Source organism: Sturnira hondurensis, unplaced genomic scaffold, assembly GCF_014824575.4.
Source record: "Sturnira hondurensis isolate 20B ecotype Veracruz unplaced genomic scaffold, ASM1482457v3 Scaffold0010128, whole genome shotgun sequence".
Classification (NCBI taxonomy): domain Eukaryota; kingdom Metazoa; phylum Chordata; class Mammalia; order Chiroptera; family Phyllostomidae; genus Sturnira; species Sturnira hondurensis.
The window spans coordinates 17,941,306-17,961,563 of NW_028082759.1; the positions used below are offsets into that span (position 1 = coordinate 17,941,306).

The 20,258-nt window shown below is 49.3% G+C and overlaps 1 protein-coding gene across 1 annotated transcript in view; it reads left to right on the forward strand.

The window, feature by feature from the left end:
• The first annotated feature begins 287 nt into the window (after positions 1 to 287).
• The window catches only part of SETD7 (SET domain containing 7, histone lysine methyltransferase), a 41,073-nt gene continuing 21,102 nt past the window's right edge, over positions 288 to 20,258 (forward strand). Inside the window, exons 1-3 of the mRNA XM_037058495.1 lie at positions 288 to 909; positions 9,276 to 9,405; positions 18,236 to 18,437. Coding sequence (XP_036914390.1) covers positions 870 to 909; positions 9,276 to 9,405; positions 18,236 to 18,437 — 372 coding nt within the window. The 5' untranslated portion in view covers positions 288 to 869. The remainder of the gene's footprint in view (positions 910 to 9,275; positions 9,406 to 18,235; positions 18,438 to 20,258) is intronic.

The following is a 20,258-nucleotide window of genomic DNA, read 5'->3' on the forward strand; positions in this document are numbered from 1 at the left end:
ACAGTCCCGCGGAATCGGGGCCGGGTGTCCCGGCCTGGAGTCTGGGAAACCTGCTGACTGATGTGCTGCGGCGGCTCGGGAACACCTGCGCTCCGGTGCGTGCCGCACCCGTGCAGCTCCGGGTGGCAAACGGGGTGAAGTGGCGACGTGGGCGAAAGGAAGTCGTGGCGCCAGATCGTCAGAATCGCTCTTTGGAGGTTGCCTGAGTTGGGGGGCGGGGCTGGTCGGCGCCGCGGGGCGAATTTTCAAGTGCCCCCAGCACAGCTGGAGGTCGGGAGCGCAGAGACCCCCGAGGACCCGTGCCCGGCGGTCCCAAATGCCTGCGAGACCCCCTCGACGCCCAGGACCGCGTGGCGAGCTCGGAGCGCTCGGAGACGCTGAGAAGCCGAGGAGAAACCCTGATGGGCCGGGGGGCTGGTTGGCTGGGACGCAGGGGCGGCGCGGATCCGGAGCGCCTTTCGGTTTAAGGAGCATTACTTCTGGGAAGGGACAGGGAACTGTCAATCAGCGAGGGAGGGAGCGCACCGGCGCCGGGTGATGTCAGCGGATCAGCTGCTCGCTAACAAAGAGGGGTTATTACAGGAGAAAGTTGCGGCGGCGGCGGCGGCCGCGGCGGCACCCCGGGGCCTCGGAGGCGAGGGGCAAGTGGGCGAAGGGAGGAGGGACGGCTGCGGCAGCAGCAACTGAAGGCCGAGGAATTGAAAGGGCTGTAGGGGGAGGCAGTGCGAGCCAGCCCCGACTGCTCCTCCTCTTCCTCCTCCTCCTCCAAACTCGCAGGGTTCAGCCCCAGCGCTCGCCCAGCCGCCGGAGCACCCGGAGGGACGGGAGGCAGCCGCGCGGCCCGGAGCTGGGCAGGGTCCCCGGCCGCCATGGATAGCGACGACGAGATGGTGGAGGAGGCGGTGGAAGGTACTAGCGTTTCTCTGGGGCTGGGGGAGGAAGCACCGAGGGCTCGGAACGCGGAAGGAGTGGCAGGCTGTGACCCGCGCGGCGCCGGGCCCCTGGGCCGCCACTGTCCCCTACGTGGGCGCCCCGCCGCCCGGCTCAGGCACCGGTCGGACAGCCACCGCCACGCCGCCGGGAGCGCGCACTGCGCGGCGGGGCGCAGGCCGGGAACGGGGTTCCACCGGGCGGGGGCTCCGGGGAGGGCACGGCTGCTCCATCCTCCGGCCAAAGCCTGCATCCCATCCTCGGAGTTGGGAACCTTGCTCCGCACTCTGGCCTTCCCCTTCTCGGGGATGGAAGGCGGGGGTGCCCAAGAGGACAGCCCCCTGAGACCCGCGGTCTCGGCGGAGCCATGCCCCCGCCCGGTCAGGCAACCCCGAGCCCCTCTCCAGCCTCCAGCCGCCAGCCTTTTCCTTCCGCTCGCCGCCGGGACCCGCGGTGACCGCGACCGCGACCGCGACCGCGTCCGGGTGGGTCCCCCGGCGCAGCGCACGGGGCCGATCCTGGCACGTGGCAGCGCGTCCTGGGCGGCCGCTCTGCCGAAAAGATGAAATCATTGCAAGGCAAGGGACAGCGCTCCCGACCTGGGGCTGGAACGCGCGCCGACCGGGAGGCGGGTGGCCCTCCCCTGGCTGTCCCCGAGCGAACTCAGTCGCACCGCCCCTCCCCCTTCCTGCCGCCGAGCCCGGGCCGCGGCCGCCGCCACGCTGTGCAGGCGCGCAGCAAGCCCGGACCGAAATTGCTGGGTGACACTTAACTTTCTGAATTCCGTGCAGTTGGCTGTGGGTGATATCACCGCCTTGGTGTCGTATTTCCCCGCCCCTTCTCTTCTAGCGCCCCTCCCCCCGACTTTTCTCGCCACTTTGTTTTGCCGAGTTTCTCCACCTCTTTTTTTTTTTTTTTTTTTTTTTGTAAGCTAGTTCTAAAAACCGAGGTGGGGACGTTATACAATCTCGTTGTTTGTATCATGAGATGTTATGATTTTGTAACAATGAATACTGGAAAATACACTTTGGCGTATTTATTTATTCGACTCTACCCATCCTGTACGTTGTGATGTTTTGCACTGCTGTGTGGTATTATTCCGGAATATTTATTTTTATTTTTTATAATTTTAATTCATACTATTGTGATATATTTATTTGTAAAAGCTTAAAACCCAGAATAGTTTAAACTAAGCATCTAAGCACACAGTTTTCAGCTTTGGGTTGAATCTGGTTTCTATCTCATTGGTAGAAACAAGTTCTCATAAATAGTCAGGAAAAACCAAGTGGCAACACCGTGCAGATGCATAAAGATACATGGTTATTGCTGCATTGGGAGAAGTCCATTTTCATGTTTTTGTAAAACATAACTGACTCCTTTTGCAGTGCTCCTGAGGTCCTAGGATGAGCTTAAGAAGAAGACTATTTCTAAATTCCTTAAAAGGTATCCGTTATAATGCAATTATTAAAACATATTTCTTTACCAGCTTCAAAGATTGTTTATTGTTGTTTTAATTTCACAATGTTGTGACCTCACAGAACTATTTATCTCTCTGATAAGTGAAACCCATATGTCGGAGCTCATTGGAGTGCAAAGACATTGAGGCCTTCCATGGCCGGGAGCCTTCTTACAATTTAAGTTATTGACATCTTGTGCCTTCATGTTGTGACAGATAAATGAAAAAGGAATGCGCTTCTCAAATTGTCAGGGCTTGCTCTCATTCCTCAAAGTTCACTTTTACTTGTGCTTGTAAAACTTAAATGCCAACCCTTGACCACAGCAAGCACTCTCCAGGTGAAATACTTTCTCCTTTGAAGCTGTCTAGAAATACAAGCCCATGGTCCCCAGGCTCCTTGCAGAATGTGGGCAAGCCGCTTGAGAAACGTATCGACGTTGTGTTTGAGCTTGTTCAGTTCACAGAAGCGGAGAAAGTTCTTTAAACAAGGAAGGTTCTGAGCGGATCAGCGGCCACCACAGGGAAAGGGGGTGGGGTGGGGCAAAGAGGTGAAAGGGGTCAATTGTATGGTGATGTACCCATCACCATAAAGTGGACTAAAGTCCATAAGTGGACTTTTGGGGGTGATGGCTTTGTAGATGAATCATGTTGTACACCTGAAACTTTTATATGTATATTCTTAGGCTGGGACAATTTAGGCTTGAGCCTTGAATACTTGGGGCAATCCAGGACACATGATCACTCAGTTGTACCCAAGAGTAAACAATGACAGGGACACAGAATGTTTAAAAGTCGTTTGAGGCAGCTAAGGCTCCAAGCTGCATGGTGTCCAGAGCAGGAGAGTGTACATGCAGGAAACTGCACCCGTGGGCTTTTCCCCAGCCACCCTCGGCCTTTCAGTGCCGTCTGTGACAGTCTGGACTCAGCATCAGGCACAGGCTGGGAGACTGGTGTGACGCTAGTCTGAACATCGTGGTGTTCAAGTACCAACGAACCTGCCTCTCTCCACAAGCAGAGCCTCTGCTCTCAGTGGTTTCCTTGTTGTAGTTCTTGTTATTGCGATCGTTGTGTAGTTCTCATTCTGTGCAGATTCTGTGCTCAACGGCTCACGCACACATGATCCATTCAGTCTCACCGGGTGGCTATTACTATTATCTGAATTTTACAGAGGAGGCAACTGAAACATAGACCGGTTAATCCAATGCCACTCACTGTGGGAAACAGGCTTGGCCCTCCAGAGCCTCATGCCCAACTCTCTCTCTCTCCATTTTCCTTATTTTTGACTTTTAACGAGTCATCACACGTAGGGAACACTTGAGAACCAAGGCTGGAAGCAACAGGTAAATATCATGTCAGTATTGCTCTGTATCACTGGCAATTCCTCAGGGGTTGATTCTTTTGGAGTTCAGTGACATTCAGAAAAAAATGTATCTGGGGAAAAAGAATTTAACTTGCAGCTTCTGCAACAGACTTCCTTTTGCTTCCTCCTAAGAAATTTACTCTGGGGAACAAATTGGTCCATTCAGGACTTGGAAGGTTTTTTGCCACACTACACATTTTGGTTCTCTGTCATGGTGGAACCGCAGCTCCGGTGAAGTTTTGAGCTCCGAGTGGATGAATCCCTGAGGACAGCTGGGTGGTGGCGGCATGTCTATGCACCAGACTGACGGGGCTCCTCTGGGACAGGAGCCAGCCCTGTGCCTCAGAGGCCCAAAGCCTCCACTTGAGCTTCTGCATTGAATTTTTAAAAACTCTCTGAGGCTCATTGGTTCAGTGGGAACTGAGGTTGAATTTTGGAAACGGAAATATTTATTACTATATCTATGTGTTTGTCTTCCCACAGATAAAAGGATAAATACAATGTGGTTCCTAATTTAATCTGAAACAAATACATCGTATCTAAGCAGGTGAATTAGGGCGGTTGAGAGGAAGGAAGTAAACATTACTGCTGGTTGGGAAAGGAGGTGAAGAAAGAGGTCCCAGAAGAGGTGGTGAGGTGTTCAGGTCCCTTGAGAGGGGGACCTTGTGAGTGGAGAGGATGGACCCTCATGCTCAGGGACCAGTCATCTAGTCCTACTGTGACCGAGGGCCCAGGAGAAGAGTGGAGGGTCAGGTGGGAAAAAGCGTCAGCGTCACAGGCCACAGTCGTGGACGGGGGCTGGAAGCCGTGGGAAGCCAGGGGGCTCTTTAGTACTGCAAATGACAGGGCCAGAGCTCTGCTCTGGGCAGGTGAAAAGGCAATGGTGAGCAGGCGAGGCCATTACCTAGGAGGTTCTTTGCAGGAGTCCAGCGTGCACTTATAAGGGCAGGGGAAAATGGAAAGACCTGGAAACATACCGGAGACAAAAAGGGGAAAAACTGAATCCTCAGAACTAAGGAGCCAGAATAAAAAAAGCATCTCAGTGTTGCGCTGCCCCAAGCCCTTCAAAACATCACTAATGTTTTTTCCTGTCCCCTAACGTCTTATCCTGCCTGTACCTGCTCTATAGTTAAGAAAAATGCATGCTCAGTGTCCTGGCCCTCTGCTTGTGGCCACACCTCAAAATTGTGACCCTCACAACTAATCACTGAGCTCTGGTAAAGAATTACTCTCAAGTCGTGGCTGGCATGGCTCAATGGATTGAGTACTAGCCTGCAAACCAAAGGGTCGCCAGTTCGATTCCCTGTCAGGGCACATGCCTGTCTTATGGGCCAAGGTCCCCAAGTAGGGGACACAAGAGAGGCAACCACACATCGATGTTTCTCTCCCTCTCTTCCCTTCTTTAAAAATAAATAAAATATTTAAAAAGAAAAAGAATTACTCACAAATAAAATTATGTTTTTATCATTGACCAGTGTGGCTTGGTGGGTTGGGCATCATACCACAGAGTGAAGGGGTGCCAGTCCAGTTCCCAGTTGGGGCACACGCCCAGTGTGTGGGTTTGGCCCCTGGTTGGGGCACTTACGGGAGGCAGCTGACTGGCGTTTTTCTCTCACGTTGATGTTTCTGTCCCTCTCTTTCTCCCTCCCTTCCCCTCTCTAAAAATAAATAAGTAAAATCTTTTTTAAAAATCAAATTATGTTTTTAACAACCAATGTAAATGCATTATCATGAGGGCATGTTCTTTGCACGGAACAGAATAAGCTTGCCTATTATTATTATTATTATTTTCCTGAAACAACTCTAGTCTACAAAATCAACAATGCATGTAAGATGTAAGAGTCTTTGTTCCAAGGAAACACACACACGCCCGCACGCACACACACAGACCACACTCAGCTCTGCTGCGAGTGAGCCCGAGGCGGGAAGCAGGCTGGTGTCTGAGGTGGAGGGTGCGCCTGGCCCAGAGGCACCGCCCCTGCGAGGAACACAGACAGGCCTGGAGTTTGTCAGATTAAAGAAAAAGCTCGGAGGTAACTTGAAGGGGGAAATTTCACTTTCTATCCATTCAGGAGAGAGTAATCTGCAAAACAAAGTGGAAGAGTAGACTGAGGCTGTTACATTTTTTCCCCTTTCTCTAACTTTTATAAATGTTTAAAATCGAGCTGCAGACAGATAAACAACACGGGAGCTGGGACAGCGTCATCAGCACGGAGCAATCGTTCCAGTGAAGCGTCCTTGTTGTTTGGCCGCGTGTTCAGCCTCTGTTTAGTTGGAACTGGCCTGGAAAGCTGTTGGCTCACTTGGCACCTGTCACAAATTGACCTCGCTCAGAGAGCAAGGAGGACTAGTGCTTCTCTTTGAGTTAGGGAACTCGTGGAAGGGACGGGAATTTGCATCTGGAATATGCTGTCCTAAGTCCTGGCGGCTGTGTGAGAACTATTTTCCTTGAAAAGGCTCTTCCCATTCCTTACCTGGAACCTGGGCACCCCAACCTGGTGAGAGGTACCTGCGTCCACCAGCAGCAGGGAAGGAGGGGGCTTCGGCTAGTTGCCCCTTGTGAAGAGAGACAGGGAATTGAAAGACTTAGGAACGGGGCTCTCCGCCTTCAGTAGCACATTCAGAGCAGTTAACGTGCTTCTTGGGCGAGTCACATTGCGTTGGCTTCCTCATCTCTACAACTGGCACTTGGGAGATTGTCGTGAGGTTTAATTTAGGTCACAGGAAAGCACACAACCTAATGCCAGATGCATCCACAGATACACCAACTTTTTTCTTCTCTGGATATCAGCTTCCCTCTGCCTTGATTGACTGTTACTGACAAGACAAATACGACATGATCTATTGGCCAGATGGCGTTTGAACAAGAGTTGTGCCGGAGGCTCCTCGAACACTGACGTTGAAGGGGAGGCGAGGGCATTGCAGCTGTCTCTTCTCCTCCCTGTGTTTCTTCCCGGGAAAGTCTCTTCGTTGTCACTGTCTGGGGTGGGCTGCTGTTTTTATATGTTAAGTATAAAACAGCTGCTCAACTCACAGGCCATCAAACATTCTGGGTGGGAGTCTTGAAGGACGACACCCCTTAATGTCTAGCTCCTGTTTGTCAATCCTGTGAGTTGGCCACCTCTCCTCCTTTGGGAAGAAAGCAACAGAGGACAACAAGGGGTCCTGCAGTGCTCTGACAGAGGGGGGTTTCAGAGTTCTCTCAACAAGCAACCCAACACCTTTAAAATGGCGGGGAAGCGGCAGGTGTCCAGACACCTCCATCTAAACACATGATGTCACCAGGCACAGCCATCGTCCTGCAGCTCCTCTCTGTCCCTCTCCCTAGAGACTAAGAAGGTGATGGACCCCCCTTTGCTGACCTGTCGAAAGAGGCTGTCCACATAGAGTAAGGCTGATGTGTTTGCCTTCATCTCCACTGGGATTGGAACTGACCCTCCAATGCTTTTACTATGTTATATGACACTTTCCATGTTCTCTAATACCTCAATTCCGCTGCTGAGCACATACCTGCAGTGTTTTATTTAGAAATAGGACAGGACTGTTGTGACTGAGGGAAGGTGGAAATGAGTTTACGTTGGGTTTCTTTTTCCCTTAGTGTTCATGGTTATCATAACATTTCTTTCGACCTAAAGTAGAATAACAGGTTTTTCTCAAACATGAACTTTTTAAAGTCTGAAGTATGTGAACTCTTCTCTATGGGGAAAGCATTTACAACAAATTAGTCAGTACTTCAATACAAGGCTAAAATGATTATTCTGATATGTACACCTAAATCGAAAGTGACATGCCAAATTCATAGGAAGGTTAATAGCTAAACTGAAGTTGATCCCAACAACATTTCGTAAAAGAAAGTGTTTAGTCATACACCGAGTGGGTTTTTTAAATGGAAATTTAAAGGCAGATTTAATTTATTTCCACGAGAGGTATGTCATCAGTGGGTTATTTAGAAAATAACTGTCCAAACTATTTCACATGGCTCGGTGTCATTGAATTATGTGACATACAGTTGGGTTTTGAGCGAGAAGAAAGCAATTATGGCCTAGTTCCCTTCTGACCATTAATTTCCTGGCTCTCAATTAAAAAAAAAAAAGCAACCTGTGTTGCGTGGGGAGGAACTCTGGCAGTTGTGGTGAATTCGGGCAGCCATGTTTCATTGCGATACATTCTAGGTAACTCATTCTGTACAGAGTCAGGTATAAAGATAAAACAGGATGTTTGTCCACCGTTACTTTGTGCTTAAGTAATCACACAATAAAAATAGGGAGGTTTTTGTTCTTTATGAGGGTGTTTATTTGCCATCTCTTCCAAGGGATGATGTTCTTCTAACGCTTTAGTAGAACTTGTTTTAGGAGCCTGAAATGTTCGTGCGGTGATACAGTGTGTGTCTCCTCTGTGTCCGCGAGCCATCTGGAGGCCACATTTAAGTGTCTCTTGCCCTCGCACTGCCCACAGTTTTTAATGCTTTTGGACCTTTTTATCCATGACCCAGGTCATTCACCCTAGAAAAGGCCGCTAGATTAACTTCTGCCTCCACTTTCACCCTGCTCTGCCCAACCAGCTCCCCAGAGTGGCTGGGGAGGCACCCATGGGGGGGGGGACTCCTGGCTTCTGTGACATGTGAAGATGATAACAAAAACCCTAAACTGAAGTACATTCGACTGAAGTACATTCGCCTGTGACCCAGCAGAACCAGCCGTTTAAAGATGGCAATTGCTGCCGATGTTCAAAATCACTGTTTTAATGGCCTCCTGGCTGCTTCTAGCTCCATTTTAAGGACAAGCCCTGCAAGCACAGCAGTAGAGGGCATGTGACAAGGTTATTAGTAAACATTCAAAGCTGGGAGATTCTGTGAAGTAAAGCAGTAAGTTCAGGGTAAAACTTAACCTCACACCTGGACGCCAAGTTGATGTTCGCACAGTGAGGTATACAAATATTCAGGCAGTTTTGGGGACGTGGCCACTACGTGCCTTGTTAGGGTGGAACCAATAGCAGCGGGGTTTTCAGAAGGGCCCTGGCTAGCAGCCCTCCACGCCGTGCTGCAGCATGGCGGAGAAACTCGGACTGCGCACTAGTTCTCCAATTAGGTGGCTGGTGGCGAAGGCAGTGTACCTGGTGACTATAAAATGGTCTTGTCTCAACTACATTTCTGGTAAGCATCCGCTGGGGGGGGCCTTAATCCCTCATTTGAGAAGTTCCAGGTCGGGGAGGACTTGGTAAACTGAAACACTCTCCGCAGATGTGGTTGCTGAGAAGAGCCCTCCGTCGCCCCTGAAATGCAGGCTTATTTTGCGTTCCTCTCCTAAATGTGTCTCAGCCCCTCTGCGGGGGACCCGTCCGCTCACGCAGTGGACAGAACAGTCAGGTGGCGCTGCCGGTGCGGGCAAGGCGGGAGGCCTGCGCGCTCCCGGTCCGCCTGAGCCGGGAAGGGGCCCTGCGTTGCTCCCGGGCCTTGCCAGCTGCCGCTCCGACGCCCGGGTGGGCAGCGCGGACGGTGCTGAGGTTTGCTTTGTGCCTCCCTTCCTCCAGGGCAGCTGGACGACGACGGGCTGCCGCACGGGCTCTGCACGGTCACCTACTCCTCCACCGACAGATTCGAGGGGAGCTTCGTGCACGGAGAGAAGAATGGACGCGGGAAGTTCTTCTTCTTCGACGGCAGGTAGCGCGGGCAGTTCTGCTGCCTGTTTGTTGGGGGCGGGGTCCGAATCAGTCTCGGGGAAGGAATGGTACAGACGAGAGAATTCTAGTGGACGTTCCGGTAGAACTTCCAGAACAGGAGAAAGTGGCCCCCACATGCATACATGCCCTGCTGGGGGGGCCAGCGGAGCGGCTGCTGGTGGCAGGGAAGCAGGTCCCAGGCTTAGCTCTGTCACCCCGGCCTCCCGGGCCGTGCTCCTCGAAACTGTACTGTGTGCTGACCCCATCTCGCACACGCCGGTCCAGTGGCCACCCCTTTCTTTGACGGATTTCATCTGCTCCTTCAGGTCCCCATCTCAAGGAAACCACACAGTGGTGGCCCGTGCCAGGGGCCGGTTTAGACAGCTCCAAGTGCACTGCCCGGTGCAGGCCTTAGCCGCTCTCTTGGTCCTCATGCCCTGCCTTCCTGCTGTCCTCAGGGGGGAGTCTGCCGCCTCGCTGGTTCTGCAGCTCCGTCAGCCGCCCTGCATGTTCCCCGTCCTCCTGGGGCTGACCAGGAGAACAGTTACCGAAGTTCTGCAGGCCACAGCGCCCGGGCTCAGGCAGCAAGGCCTGGACAGGGAGACGCAGGAGGTGTGCAGCGCCCACCCCGCGGTGGTGTGGATGCCCGTTGGGATGGCTGGTCTTCGAGGGCGAGGCCTGGATGCTGACGTCAGCTCCGGGTGTTCCGAGTTCCACCTCGAGTTAAAACATTTCACTCGCTTTCACCTCCTGTAAGAGGGCGCTTCGGGGCAGAGGCTGCCCGCCCTCCTGTGTGTCTGGGACGACTGTGGGACGCTCCTAGGTCGAGGAGACAGGGTGCCCAGGCTCAGCTTTGCAGCGATGACTTGGGATCCGTGTCAGCTTCAGAAAGGACGAGTGGCCACGTGGCTCTCCCAGGCATGTAGAGGCACGGGGGCCACAGAAGCACCAGGCCGTTCAGACTCCCTGGTGGGTAACGCAGAACTAAGTTTAGCTCAGGAGCCAGAGGGTTGCATAGGACACAGCAGCGCTTCCTAAGTTCCAGACACCCACAACACCCAGGAGTTTTCCACGCCTGGGAGCTCCTTGGGGAAAGGAAATGTCTCAGCTGACAGTGGAAGGATGACCAAAGGGACTGGCTTGTGACCCAGGATCCCTTTTCCATAGACAGATTAGAGGAGGCTGTGTGTAAAGAGATGAACAGTTCCTCGGGCTATCGATTGTCTGCCATAAGGAGCGTAAGGGAAACGACAAAAACCCATCATAGAGCTTTTGTGAAATTTCATTTTAATTATTCATTCCAACTGTCTTTCCCATTGCCCCCGACCCTACACCCCTCCTATTTTTTTTTTTTTTAGCAGAGCTTTGCTCACAAACTGTGCATTTAAAATGGTCAGATACTTTGCTTCCTTTCTTGTGCCCCGTTTGGAATGCCGGGTGGGTCCCTGAGTGCTGGGTGCCGGGGGGCGGGGGGGGGGCACGCTCTTCCAGCTTGAGGTCTGTGTTTTCTTCTCCCGTGCTCCCTCCGCCCGTCCATCCCCAGGGAAGCGTCCCCTGTTTCCTCCGGTCACAGCCGAGTGTTCACCGCTCTCTTCTGGAAAGCCTCCTTCCTTCCCTCATGCTGCAGTTATTCTCTGATTCACTTCACAAATGTAACTTATATAAATGTCTTGTTTCCCCTACAGGGCAGAAGTTTCCTTGAGGGCAAAATCTTGTCTGTTTCCTCTTCTGGGCTTCCTAGCACTTTCCCATAATTTGATGCTTAAAAAAAATTCTTGCTGAATGAGTGTGGGAGCTGAGAGAGAGAATTTACCCAGAACGAACACACACACACACACACACACACACACACACACACTCTCGTGTTCTCTCTCTCTCTCTTTACAGCTGGTAGTTGGAGGATGGGAGCAGGTGATTGGTTGACTCCAGCAAACCAGCCCAGCAGGTTGGGTTGGTTATTAGCGTCAGTGTGGCTGGAATTTAGTGCAGCTTATTTGCTTGTGTTGTAGACCTGATCTACAGGCTACTGATGGCCGAGCCAGGCACTGAGGGGGGCCCGAGGCCCCCCAAAACCTCCCTCCCTCTGTCAAGCGGTCACTTCTGGGTCCAAGCAGCTGCACCTAGTCACCCCCGTGTATTGCATGAACACAGCAATTTGCCTGTGTGTCATGACGAGACAGAGCTGATGCACTGCACCAATAACTATCTATGGGATAGAAACAGATTCACTGGCTTTTTTTTTTGAGGCACCAGCTCACTAGTTTTCATACTTACTGCTGACCCCTTAAGAGACACTTAGCTCAAATAGTAGACTCAAAGAATGATGGTATTAGGAGACCCACTTTTGTTAGCTGTCTTCAAACAGACGGGGACGAATGTCTTGAGGGGAGAGGATCAGTATTGTTGCTTGTATGACATGTGATGAAGTGGTGTGGTGACAGGTTCTCGTCACTGACTTTCTTAAACCCAACACTGACCCTGTTAGGAGACACCTGCTGAAGGATTTGCTATACATGTCGGTGAGATCGTCTTATGACTGGATTTGGTCATGGAGAAGCATGACCAAAGCTGCAGCATGAAGTAGCACCTTTCTTTACGTTTATCTGTTACTCCTCCTTATTGCCACACCTGACTTTGAGGGTCTGTGTGTTAGATTAGGGGGGACCCTACACCCTTACTGCCATTCAGGAGGCTTGGTCTGGAAGCATTCCCTCACAGAGGCTGAAATCAATGTTTTGAAATAACAGGTGAGGAAACAGAAAGTTTCTGTGAGAGTTTTTAGGAGTCGTTCCAGCATGTAGTGCTGGCTGATGCTCCCGTCCAAGGCTTTGACCCTGACTGCGGGAACCTGCATCTGCAAAATCACAAACTACAGACACAGAAGATGCAGACATTCTAATCTTACATGAAACCCGAACTCAAGAGTGTGGCTTTTTAAAAGCCAGTTTATTAAGCTATGATTCACATGCAGAAAGCTGTGCACACTTAATATATGTCACTCGATGAGTCTGGAGTTAAGTGTGTATCCACCAAACCATCACCATCATCTATGCCATTTACTGGGTGTGATTTGTGAGAAGGTTTCATACAAATATGAATTTATATCAAGAATATTCTGCCCTTCGATTCCCAGTCAGGGCACACGCCTAAGTTGCAGGCCAGTTCCCAGCAGGGGACTCATGAGAGGCAACCATACATTGATATTTCTCTCCTCTCCTTCCCTTCCTCTCTAAAGATAAGTAAATAAAATCTTGAAAAATATATTATTAAAAAAACAGAATATTCTGCCTTGGCTGGTGTGGCTCCGTGGATTGAGCATCAGTCTGAGAACCAAAAGGTCACTGGTTTGATTCCTGGTCAGGGCAGGTGCCTGAGTTGCAGGCCACATCTCTGGTTAGGGGCGTGCAAGAAGAGGCCTATCAATGTTTCTCCCTTGCACATCAATATTTCTCCCTATCCCTCCCTTCCCCTCTCTCTAAAAATAAATAAGCCCTGGCTGGTGTAGCTCAGTGGATTGAGCGCGGGCCTGCGAACCAGAGTATCGAGGTTCAATTCCCAGTCAGGGCACATGCCTGGGTTGCAGGCCAGTTCCCAGCAGGGGACGCACGAGAGGCAACCACACATTGATATTTCTCTCCCTCTCCCCTTCCCCTCTGAAGATAAATAAATAAAATCTTAAAAAAATAAAATAAAATAAAAATAAATAAAAATTTTTAAAAAGGAAAAACATTCTATAGTCAGTTTTTCCCTTAACACAGATTATGATCAACCTAAATAAAGATTTTGAATATTCATATCACCAGGAAATTTTTTAGCTGAAGTCCTAGAGGAAAGCAGATTTTATTTTTGAATTGCATGTGTGGCAAGTGCTTGGCAGAATAAAAAACCCCAAGAAATAGAGAAACACACACAGGGAACGGGCTTCCCTGTTTTCACTCTCCTCTTCGCGTCACAGTTCAGCGCTGCTGGCAGACGATTGAAGGGTCTGAATTATGCACATTCAAGGTAAAACAAGGAAGTAGCCATTTCTAAACCTCCAAGTTAAGTTTACATAGTCGAAGTGTACACTGTTTCTCCTTTTACTTCTGTCTCAGCTTCAGAACGTTTGCTGGTTTTGAGAGCGAGGTCAACAGTTGGTCTTTCCTTCACTACATGGGCAATGTAGACCAGGAAAGACAAGTCACTACAACAGGCGTGTTAAGTCAGAAACCTGAGTCAGAGTCAGACCACTCACCCTCAGCCAGACGCAAATGAGGGATGAAGGTGGGAGAACTGATCTGCATCCCAACATTGTTTTTCCAGCAGCTATGGTTTTCCATTTTTTTCTCTTTTTAGAGGAAAGAGGGATGTGTGTGAAGGTGAGGTTCCTGGTCCTAGATAAAGACATCTGCTCAGTGAGGGGAAGGCGGCGGGGCTCGGCCTGCGAGGCCGGAGTAGATTTGCTGGGCCCCAGTGGCTGTAACGAAAATGTTTACCGTGTAAAATACTTTGATACACACACCTCTAATTTTCATACTAATCCTCAATTCTAGAAGTTTATGTTCATGGATTTTTTTTTTGCTCATAAATGTTCTCATTTCAGCCAGGATTATAGATGAAAGACAATTTAGCAGAGCTTCCCCAAACCCTAGAACAGTGACAAGGAAGGTGTTTCCATACAGACAGGCTTTGGGATTTGTACCTGGTTATGAGAGAGAGAGATGAGTTAATTCCTTGGATTTTATTTTTTTAACGTTATCATTGCTTCTCCTTACATGCCAGTTAGGTTCCCAAGTGTTGTTTATCGCTCTGTGAGCTCACCTTCCTGTGCCCCAGTCATTTTCTGAAGTTGATTTGCTGCATTAATGGGTCCCGATAAGAGAGCTCTTTGTGATTCATCACTGGCTGAGTAACCTCAGTGACGCTGCGCATCTGATGAGCCGCCAGAAAAGCTGACACGTTCCAGGTGATGGGTCTGTGGGGGATTTCTTGTTTTCGCGTTTTAGAAAGCGCTTGGTCACACTTCAGAAACATTGGAGTTGAAATGAACTTCTGAAGTCATGTATTCCAACCTCCCACACAAAGCAAAATAAAAAAAAAAGTTTTCTCTTTTCTGACAGTCATCCAGCTTTTGTTGGGACTCGAAGCAACAAATATATTCATCTGTCTCCTAATAAACAGTCCCGAGTAAGGTAAACATTTGGGGGGCACACAAGAAGAAAGGGAGTGGAAAGAATAGATAACTTTGAATGCCTATCACTCGTTCACTTGCTTTGGAACAATCTGCGAGGTCGGTTTTATAACCCTATTCTACATGGGAAGCAATTAAGGCACAGGGCAGTTCACTGACTTACCCAGGGTCCCCACTGGTGAGGGCTGAAGCAGAGACTCAGACCAAGGGGAGTTCAAGTCCAGAATCCCCCCTCTTCCCATTGCATCCACTGCCTCCTGTAACCAGAAACAAGGAGCTACCTCTGACCCCAAAGGCCTTTCTTCTAGGCCTTACCTTCCCCTGAGGTCACTCCTCAGCTGTCCCTGTGGGAAGTTCAGAGGAACCTTGAGGTGAATTCTGTGGCTTTCCTGTAAGGGTGGGAATGCCTTCAAAGGGCTGAGTGTAATTTCAACTCCTTAACAGTTAAGGAGTAGTTACATTTATACAACCCTAAAATTATTTCGGCCCTTTGAAGGCAACCAGGAGGCTGATGTGGCCCCGCCAGTGAACACGAGTGTGACGCCCCTGATCTAAAAGGTAAAAGACTTTGAAGGCAGACGTGCTGTGTGTCCCGTGGAAGCTGGCGGGGTTTCCCTCAGCTGCTTGGCACAGCCTTGGGGGAGGCTGAAGCTCCTGGCTGAAGGGATCCCAGCAGATGGTTTAGGTTTGCTGTTGATGTTCTTCTTTACTTACTTTTCAATATTCTAAGAGATATTACATATTGTCACATCAAATGATTCCTAAAACAATGCTTTTCATAAGAGTCACAGTTTAATTTGGTTATAGATGGGAATTTAAAGAGGAAGTAGGGCTCATTTCAAATTTCCCTCTTGGTTCTTATATTGCTGTACCGCTGGGCAGAGGCAGGGAGCGCGCGTTGCGGGGAGAACAGAGTTTACGGCTCAGGCAGTAGGAAGCCCCAAACCAGCTGGACCCCCACACTATGAAGGAAAGGCCAAAGCTGATAAGTGTTTGGAGACCACGTTTGTGTATCCAGAATTAAAGATAATTTTTAAATGAAAGCAAACACATGGATCTAGGTAAGAGAGAATGTGACCCATACTTTTTTTTTCCCGATGGTATCCTCAGGGAGTTTAAAAGTGTGGTCACCTATGTTTTAAGGGAAGAAGCAAGGAAAACGCGGTATGGAAGCTAGGCGGTGCAGAGGTGTGCTGGGGGCCCATAAATGAGCTCCAGTGAGCAGAGGGCTCGGGAGCAGGAGTCAGCAAACCTCTTCTGTACAGGGCGAGCCAGTCTATATTTCAGGTTTTTCAGGCCTCATACAGTCTCTGTCGCAACCTTTGGCTCTGCCGTTGTAACAGGAAAGCAGCCAGGGAGGATCCGGGAAGGGATGTGCGTGGCTGTGTCCCAACGACACTATATTTACACAAATGGGCCGCAGGCCCTGGCTTGCCAACCTCTTTGGAGGAGGAAAGCGCTGGAAAGAGGGGTTAGCTCCTCCAACACCAGACTGAGAAGCTTTTCTTTTATTTCCTGCATGACGGGATTTCAGAGCCACATCGTCTTTCCTGCTCCAGGGGACCCCGTGTGGAGACACGCACCCCCCCTTTTGTCTCCAGATGCCATCCAAGCCACCGTACATATATTCACCCAGGAAGCAAAGCTGTTTCCTTGGGCAGGGGCTGAAAATAATACAGTAAAGTTTTGCTCTCCAAGGCCTCAGGAATCTGCACTTGGGTGTCTTATATCAGTTGGGCTAAGAGGAAATGGCAGTTTATTCTTGGTCTTATGAGACTAATAAGGATGGGCTTCATTAAGCTGCTGGGTGTGGGCAAGGGAGACCATGTCTAAGTCCATACTATTGTCTAACAGATTCACAAGACCCCCCTGCCTTGCACAGCTGATCAGAAACCTGGGAAATATTGACAGACCAATTTCACCCAACACACAATTCAGTTCTGAACACTGCTAAGAATCCAGTCCATCTGGTTGCCAGGGTTAGCCAATAAAAATCCAGGGCACCCAGGGAAAATGGCATTTCAGATCAACAACAAAAATATTTTAGTGTCACGATGTCCCATGCAATATTTGGGGCCTACGTATCCCAAAAAAATTGTCTGCTGTTTTCTGAAATTCAGATGTAACTATTTTCTCCAACAATCCTAAAAATGTAGAGGATGAAATAGTTTTTTGCAATAGTTATTGCATCATTGTGCCTCTTGATTAGTTATCCTTCACCAGGGTTTTTTTTTTTAATTGTGGGAGTCTAATGGCAGTCAAATCTCATTAATTCCAGCCTCGCTGATTTAGAATTTTGATGATTTATGCAAGGGTTCTGCTAAAGTGCACTTTAAAATAAGCCCATTTGTCATTCATAGTACAAACAAAACTGAAAGAGAACTATTTATCTCCTTGGGAGTCGACAAATGGTGTAATTACAATGTAATCAGAGGCTAGCCTTATTTGGACTGTGCTTTTCAGTTAATAATTACAGATCATTCTGTCACTTGTTAAAGCGAGACAAGGCTTTACCAGACACAGTCAGGTGCAGCCACCTCAGTCCTCAAGGTCCCCCTGCGTCCCACCTGTCGCCAGTATACACTGCACTGGGCACTCTGGAACCTCACAGCACGCTTTTTACTCTTTACTCGGAAGGCACCCTGTCGATGTTTGTTAGCTGATTTAATGAATGAATGCTATCTGTGCATGTTAAAACAATCAAACTGTCTTTGTTGCTAAACATCTCACATTCTAAACTCAAAAAATAATCTGAGTTGGTCTCCCCCCCTTATTGCAAATTTCAGCCCGTGAAGGGAGATTTTGGTGAAGTTAGTTTCATGGCATACTGGCCTTTGTGAAGCTAACACTGAAAACGTGTTACTGAAATTCTGCAAGTGCCTTAGGAGGAGAGAGAGACGGGGAGGTGCTTGTAAAATCCCTGCGAGGCGAGACCATTCTGAGGCGAGACCATTCTGAGCATCCTTTTGTTCTCGGACCGGGGGTCTCAGACATGATCAGGCGCTAGCAATACTGGCCAGGGTTCACCTGCGGTTTTCCTTACTTGACCCCTATTTTCCATGCCCCTGCGTGTGCTCACACACACACTTAAATAAACTTCTCTGTAGCTTCCAAAGTGACCAAAGGGGGTTCTCTTGATTGGGTACCCATTTATGGCTGTCATCGAGAAACAATGCATTAATGATTTCAAACGAACAGGTGCACATCTACACATTCTCAGCCACAGTGGTATTCTTGGAGACCACTGTCTACAACCCTCCTGAAAGACATTGAGTCTGCCAGTGGCTTCGGGACCACTCTGGAGGGAAGTCAGGCCTGAGGGGCTTAACTATGGGCAGGGCCACAGAAGAATCCCTACTGCCCACTGGGGGTCGGCAACGGTCTTGGAAACGTACTCAGATGACATCTGGTCTCACTTTGCACCCAGGGCTGCTTTCTTCTCTACTTCCTCCCGCAGAGAAAACGGGTCCATGGAAACCAGGAGATTTGGGACGCACTCTCCCGCTCTGTCCCCAACCCTTCACAGTGTTTTTTTCTAGCCATCCAGCAGTATCCAGGAGGATGCACTGACCGCAGGCTGGTGGTTCTCAGTTGTGATCCTTTCTTTTTGGAGACCTGAGCCGGGGGCTGACGATTCCTTCTGTTCTCCCTTCTCCCCCAGCACCCTGGAGGGCTACTACGTGGACGATGCCCTGCAGGGCCAGGGCGTCTACACCTATGAGGACGGGGGCGTTCTCCAGGGCACCTACGTGGACGGAGAGCTCAATGGGCCGGCGCAGGAGTACGACACGGACGGGAGACTGATCTTCAAGGGGCAATATAAGGATAACATCCGGCACGGAGTGTGCCGAATCTACTACCCAGTAAGCTCGCGACTGCCTGTTTTGCGGGGAGGTGGCATGTTTTAAGGCAATGCTTTGGCTCTTCCCGGTAAAGGGTCGGCTGTACTCTCTGTATAAGGCCATGCGAAGCTGTGAAACTCGGGAGTCACAGCAGCGGAAGCCGAGAGTGTGGGAGCCACGACCTGTCACTGCTGACTTAGCTTGCTGGCCCTTCCACCCGCTTGTGAATCCCTTCTCAGCCTCGCTCCAGAAAATCATGATGAATCGTGATTCAAGCAAGTTGCGGCAAACTGCTTACACTGTACCACTAAGGAAGACAGAAAATATATTATTTTCTACAACATTTCTTTTGCTATAGTATAGAAAGAGACGGTGCAATATTTCATTGTTGTCTTTAATTTCATCCAGCAATGCCCCATCTTTTTGGACGTACTACCCTGTAGTTACTTGATTTTATGACCGTATTCCTTTACATTCTTAGGTGCTTTATGGCTTGTATTGCTTAAATTAAGGTGATGAAAAGTAACGTGCCTTTGAGTATTTGATAACATGTTATGATATTCTGGAGTTTACTAGAGCAAAAAGATGTGGCAAAATCCCATGGTTGGGAATTAATGCTCTAATTTTTGTTTGCATTTCAAATATCTGTTGTTAGTGAACTTCCAGAAAGTTCCTAAAAATAGCCTTAGAAAATGTTTTATCTAATATTTTATTACATCCAGAGCTTCGATGAAAGTACATTTTTTTCTTACTTTGAACCCTATCTTCTTATGATTACAAAGTATTAATAAAAACAAGCATTTATTACATACATAATAAGAAAAGTACTCCCAGCCAAATCTATTTACATATTGTTGTTCCTTTTATTTTAAGATTTTATTTATTTTTCAGAGAGAGGGGAAGGGAGGGAGAAAGAGAGGGAGAGAAACATCAGTGTGTGAGAGATACATCACCCAGTTGACTGGGCACCCCCAACCAGAAACCTGCCTGCAACCCAGGCATGTGCCCTGACTGGGAATTGAACCAATGATCCTTTGGTTCTCAGGTCAGCACTCCATCCGCTGAGCCACACCAGCTAGGGCTGCACATTATTGTTCTTAAAAGATGCGTTAGACTCCAGGAACAGGCCATAAGAAAAGAATGTTGTAAAACATTTTAAAAATAACTACTGAAGCATTTACACATGTCCTTGGTATGCTCTAGAATAGATCAGAAGTCCTTTCATACTGCCTAGAAGTAGCAGAAAAAAGGAAGTGGTGGAGGCCCTAAGTAGTTCAGAGAGACTAACATTTCCCGGCTGCCTGAATAGGCAGAGTGCGCATCTTGCTGATTTGACAATGACTCTTGAATTCAGGGCCGGCGGAACTCCCTGCGTGAGGATGGTATAGGAAAGATGCAGGACGTGGATTAGCAGATTCTCCCACGACCGGCCCCTTTGCTTGTCACTGTGATCAGTTGCAGTGCCTAGAGGAGATCCAAGATGCAATGTGTGAATGGGTCCACCCAACTCAATGTAGCTGCAGTCTGAAATCTAAATGTGCAGCTACATTTGAGCTTTTAGCCTTATCATCTTATTAAATGCCAAGAGAAGACTCTGCCTTAGGAAGGGAGCACTGGGGAGCCACACGCTTCCAAAAAGTCACGTGGTTGGCAACAACTTGCTTTATCTCTGGTGTCTGCTGGCAGGGAAGGGGGCTGAGCCCGCCCCTCGGCTTTGGCCTCTGAATGAACTCAGAAATAGGCAGAGCTGTCAGGGGTCGCAGTGTGGGTTGCAGATGTGGTGTGGGCTTCTGCCTGGCCCTCTGCACTGCACACATGGATCAGCTGCAGACAGAGCAGCTA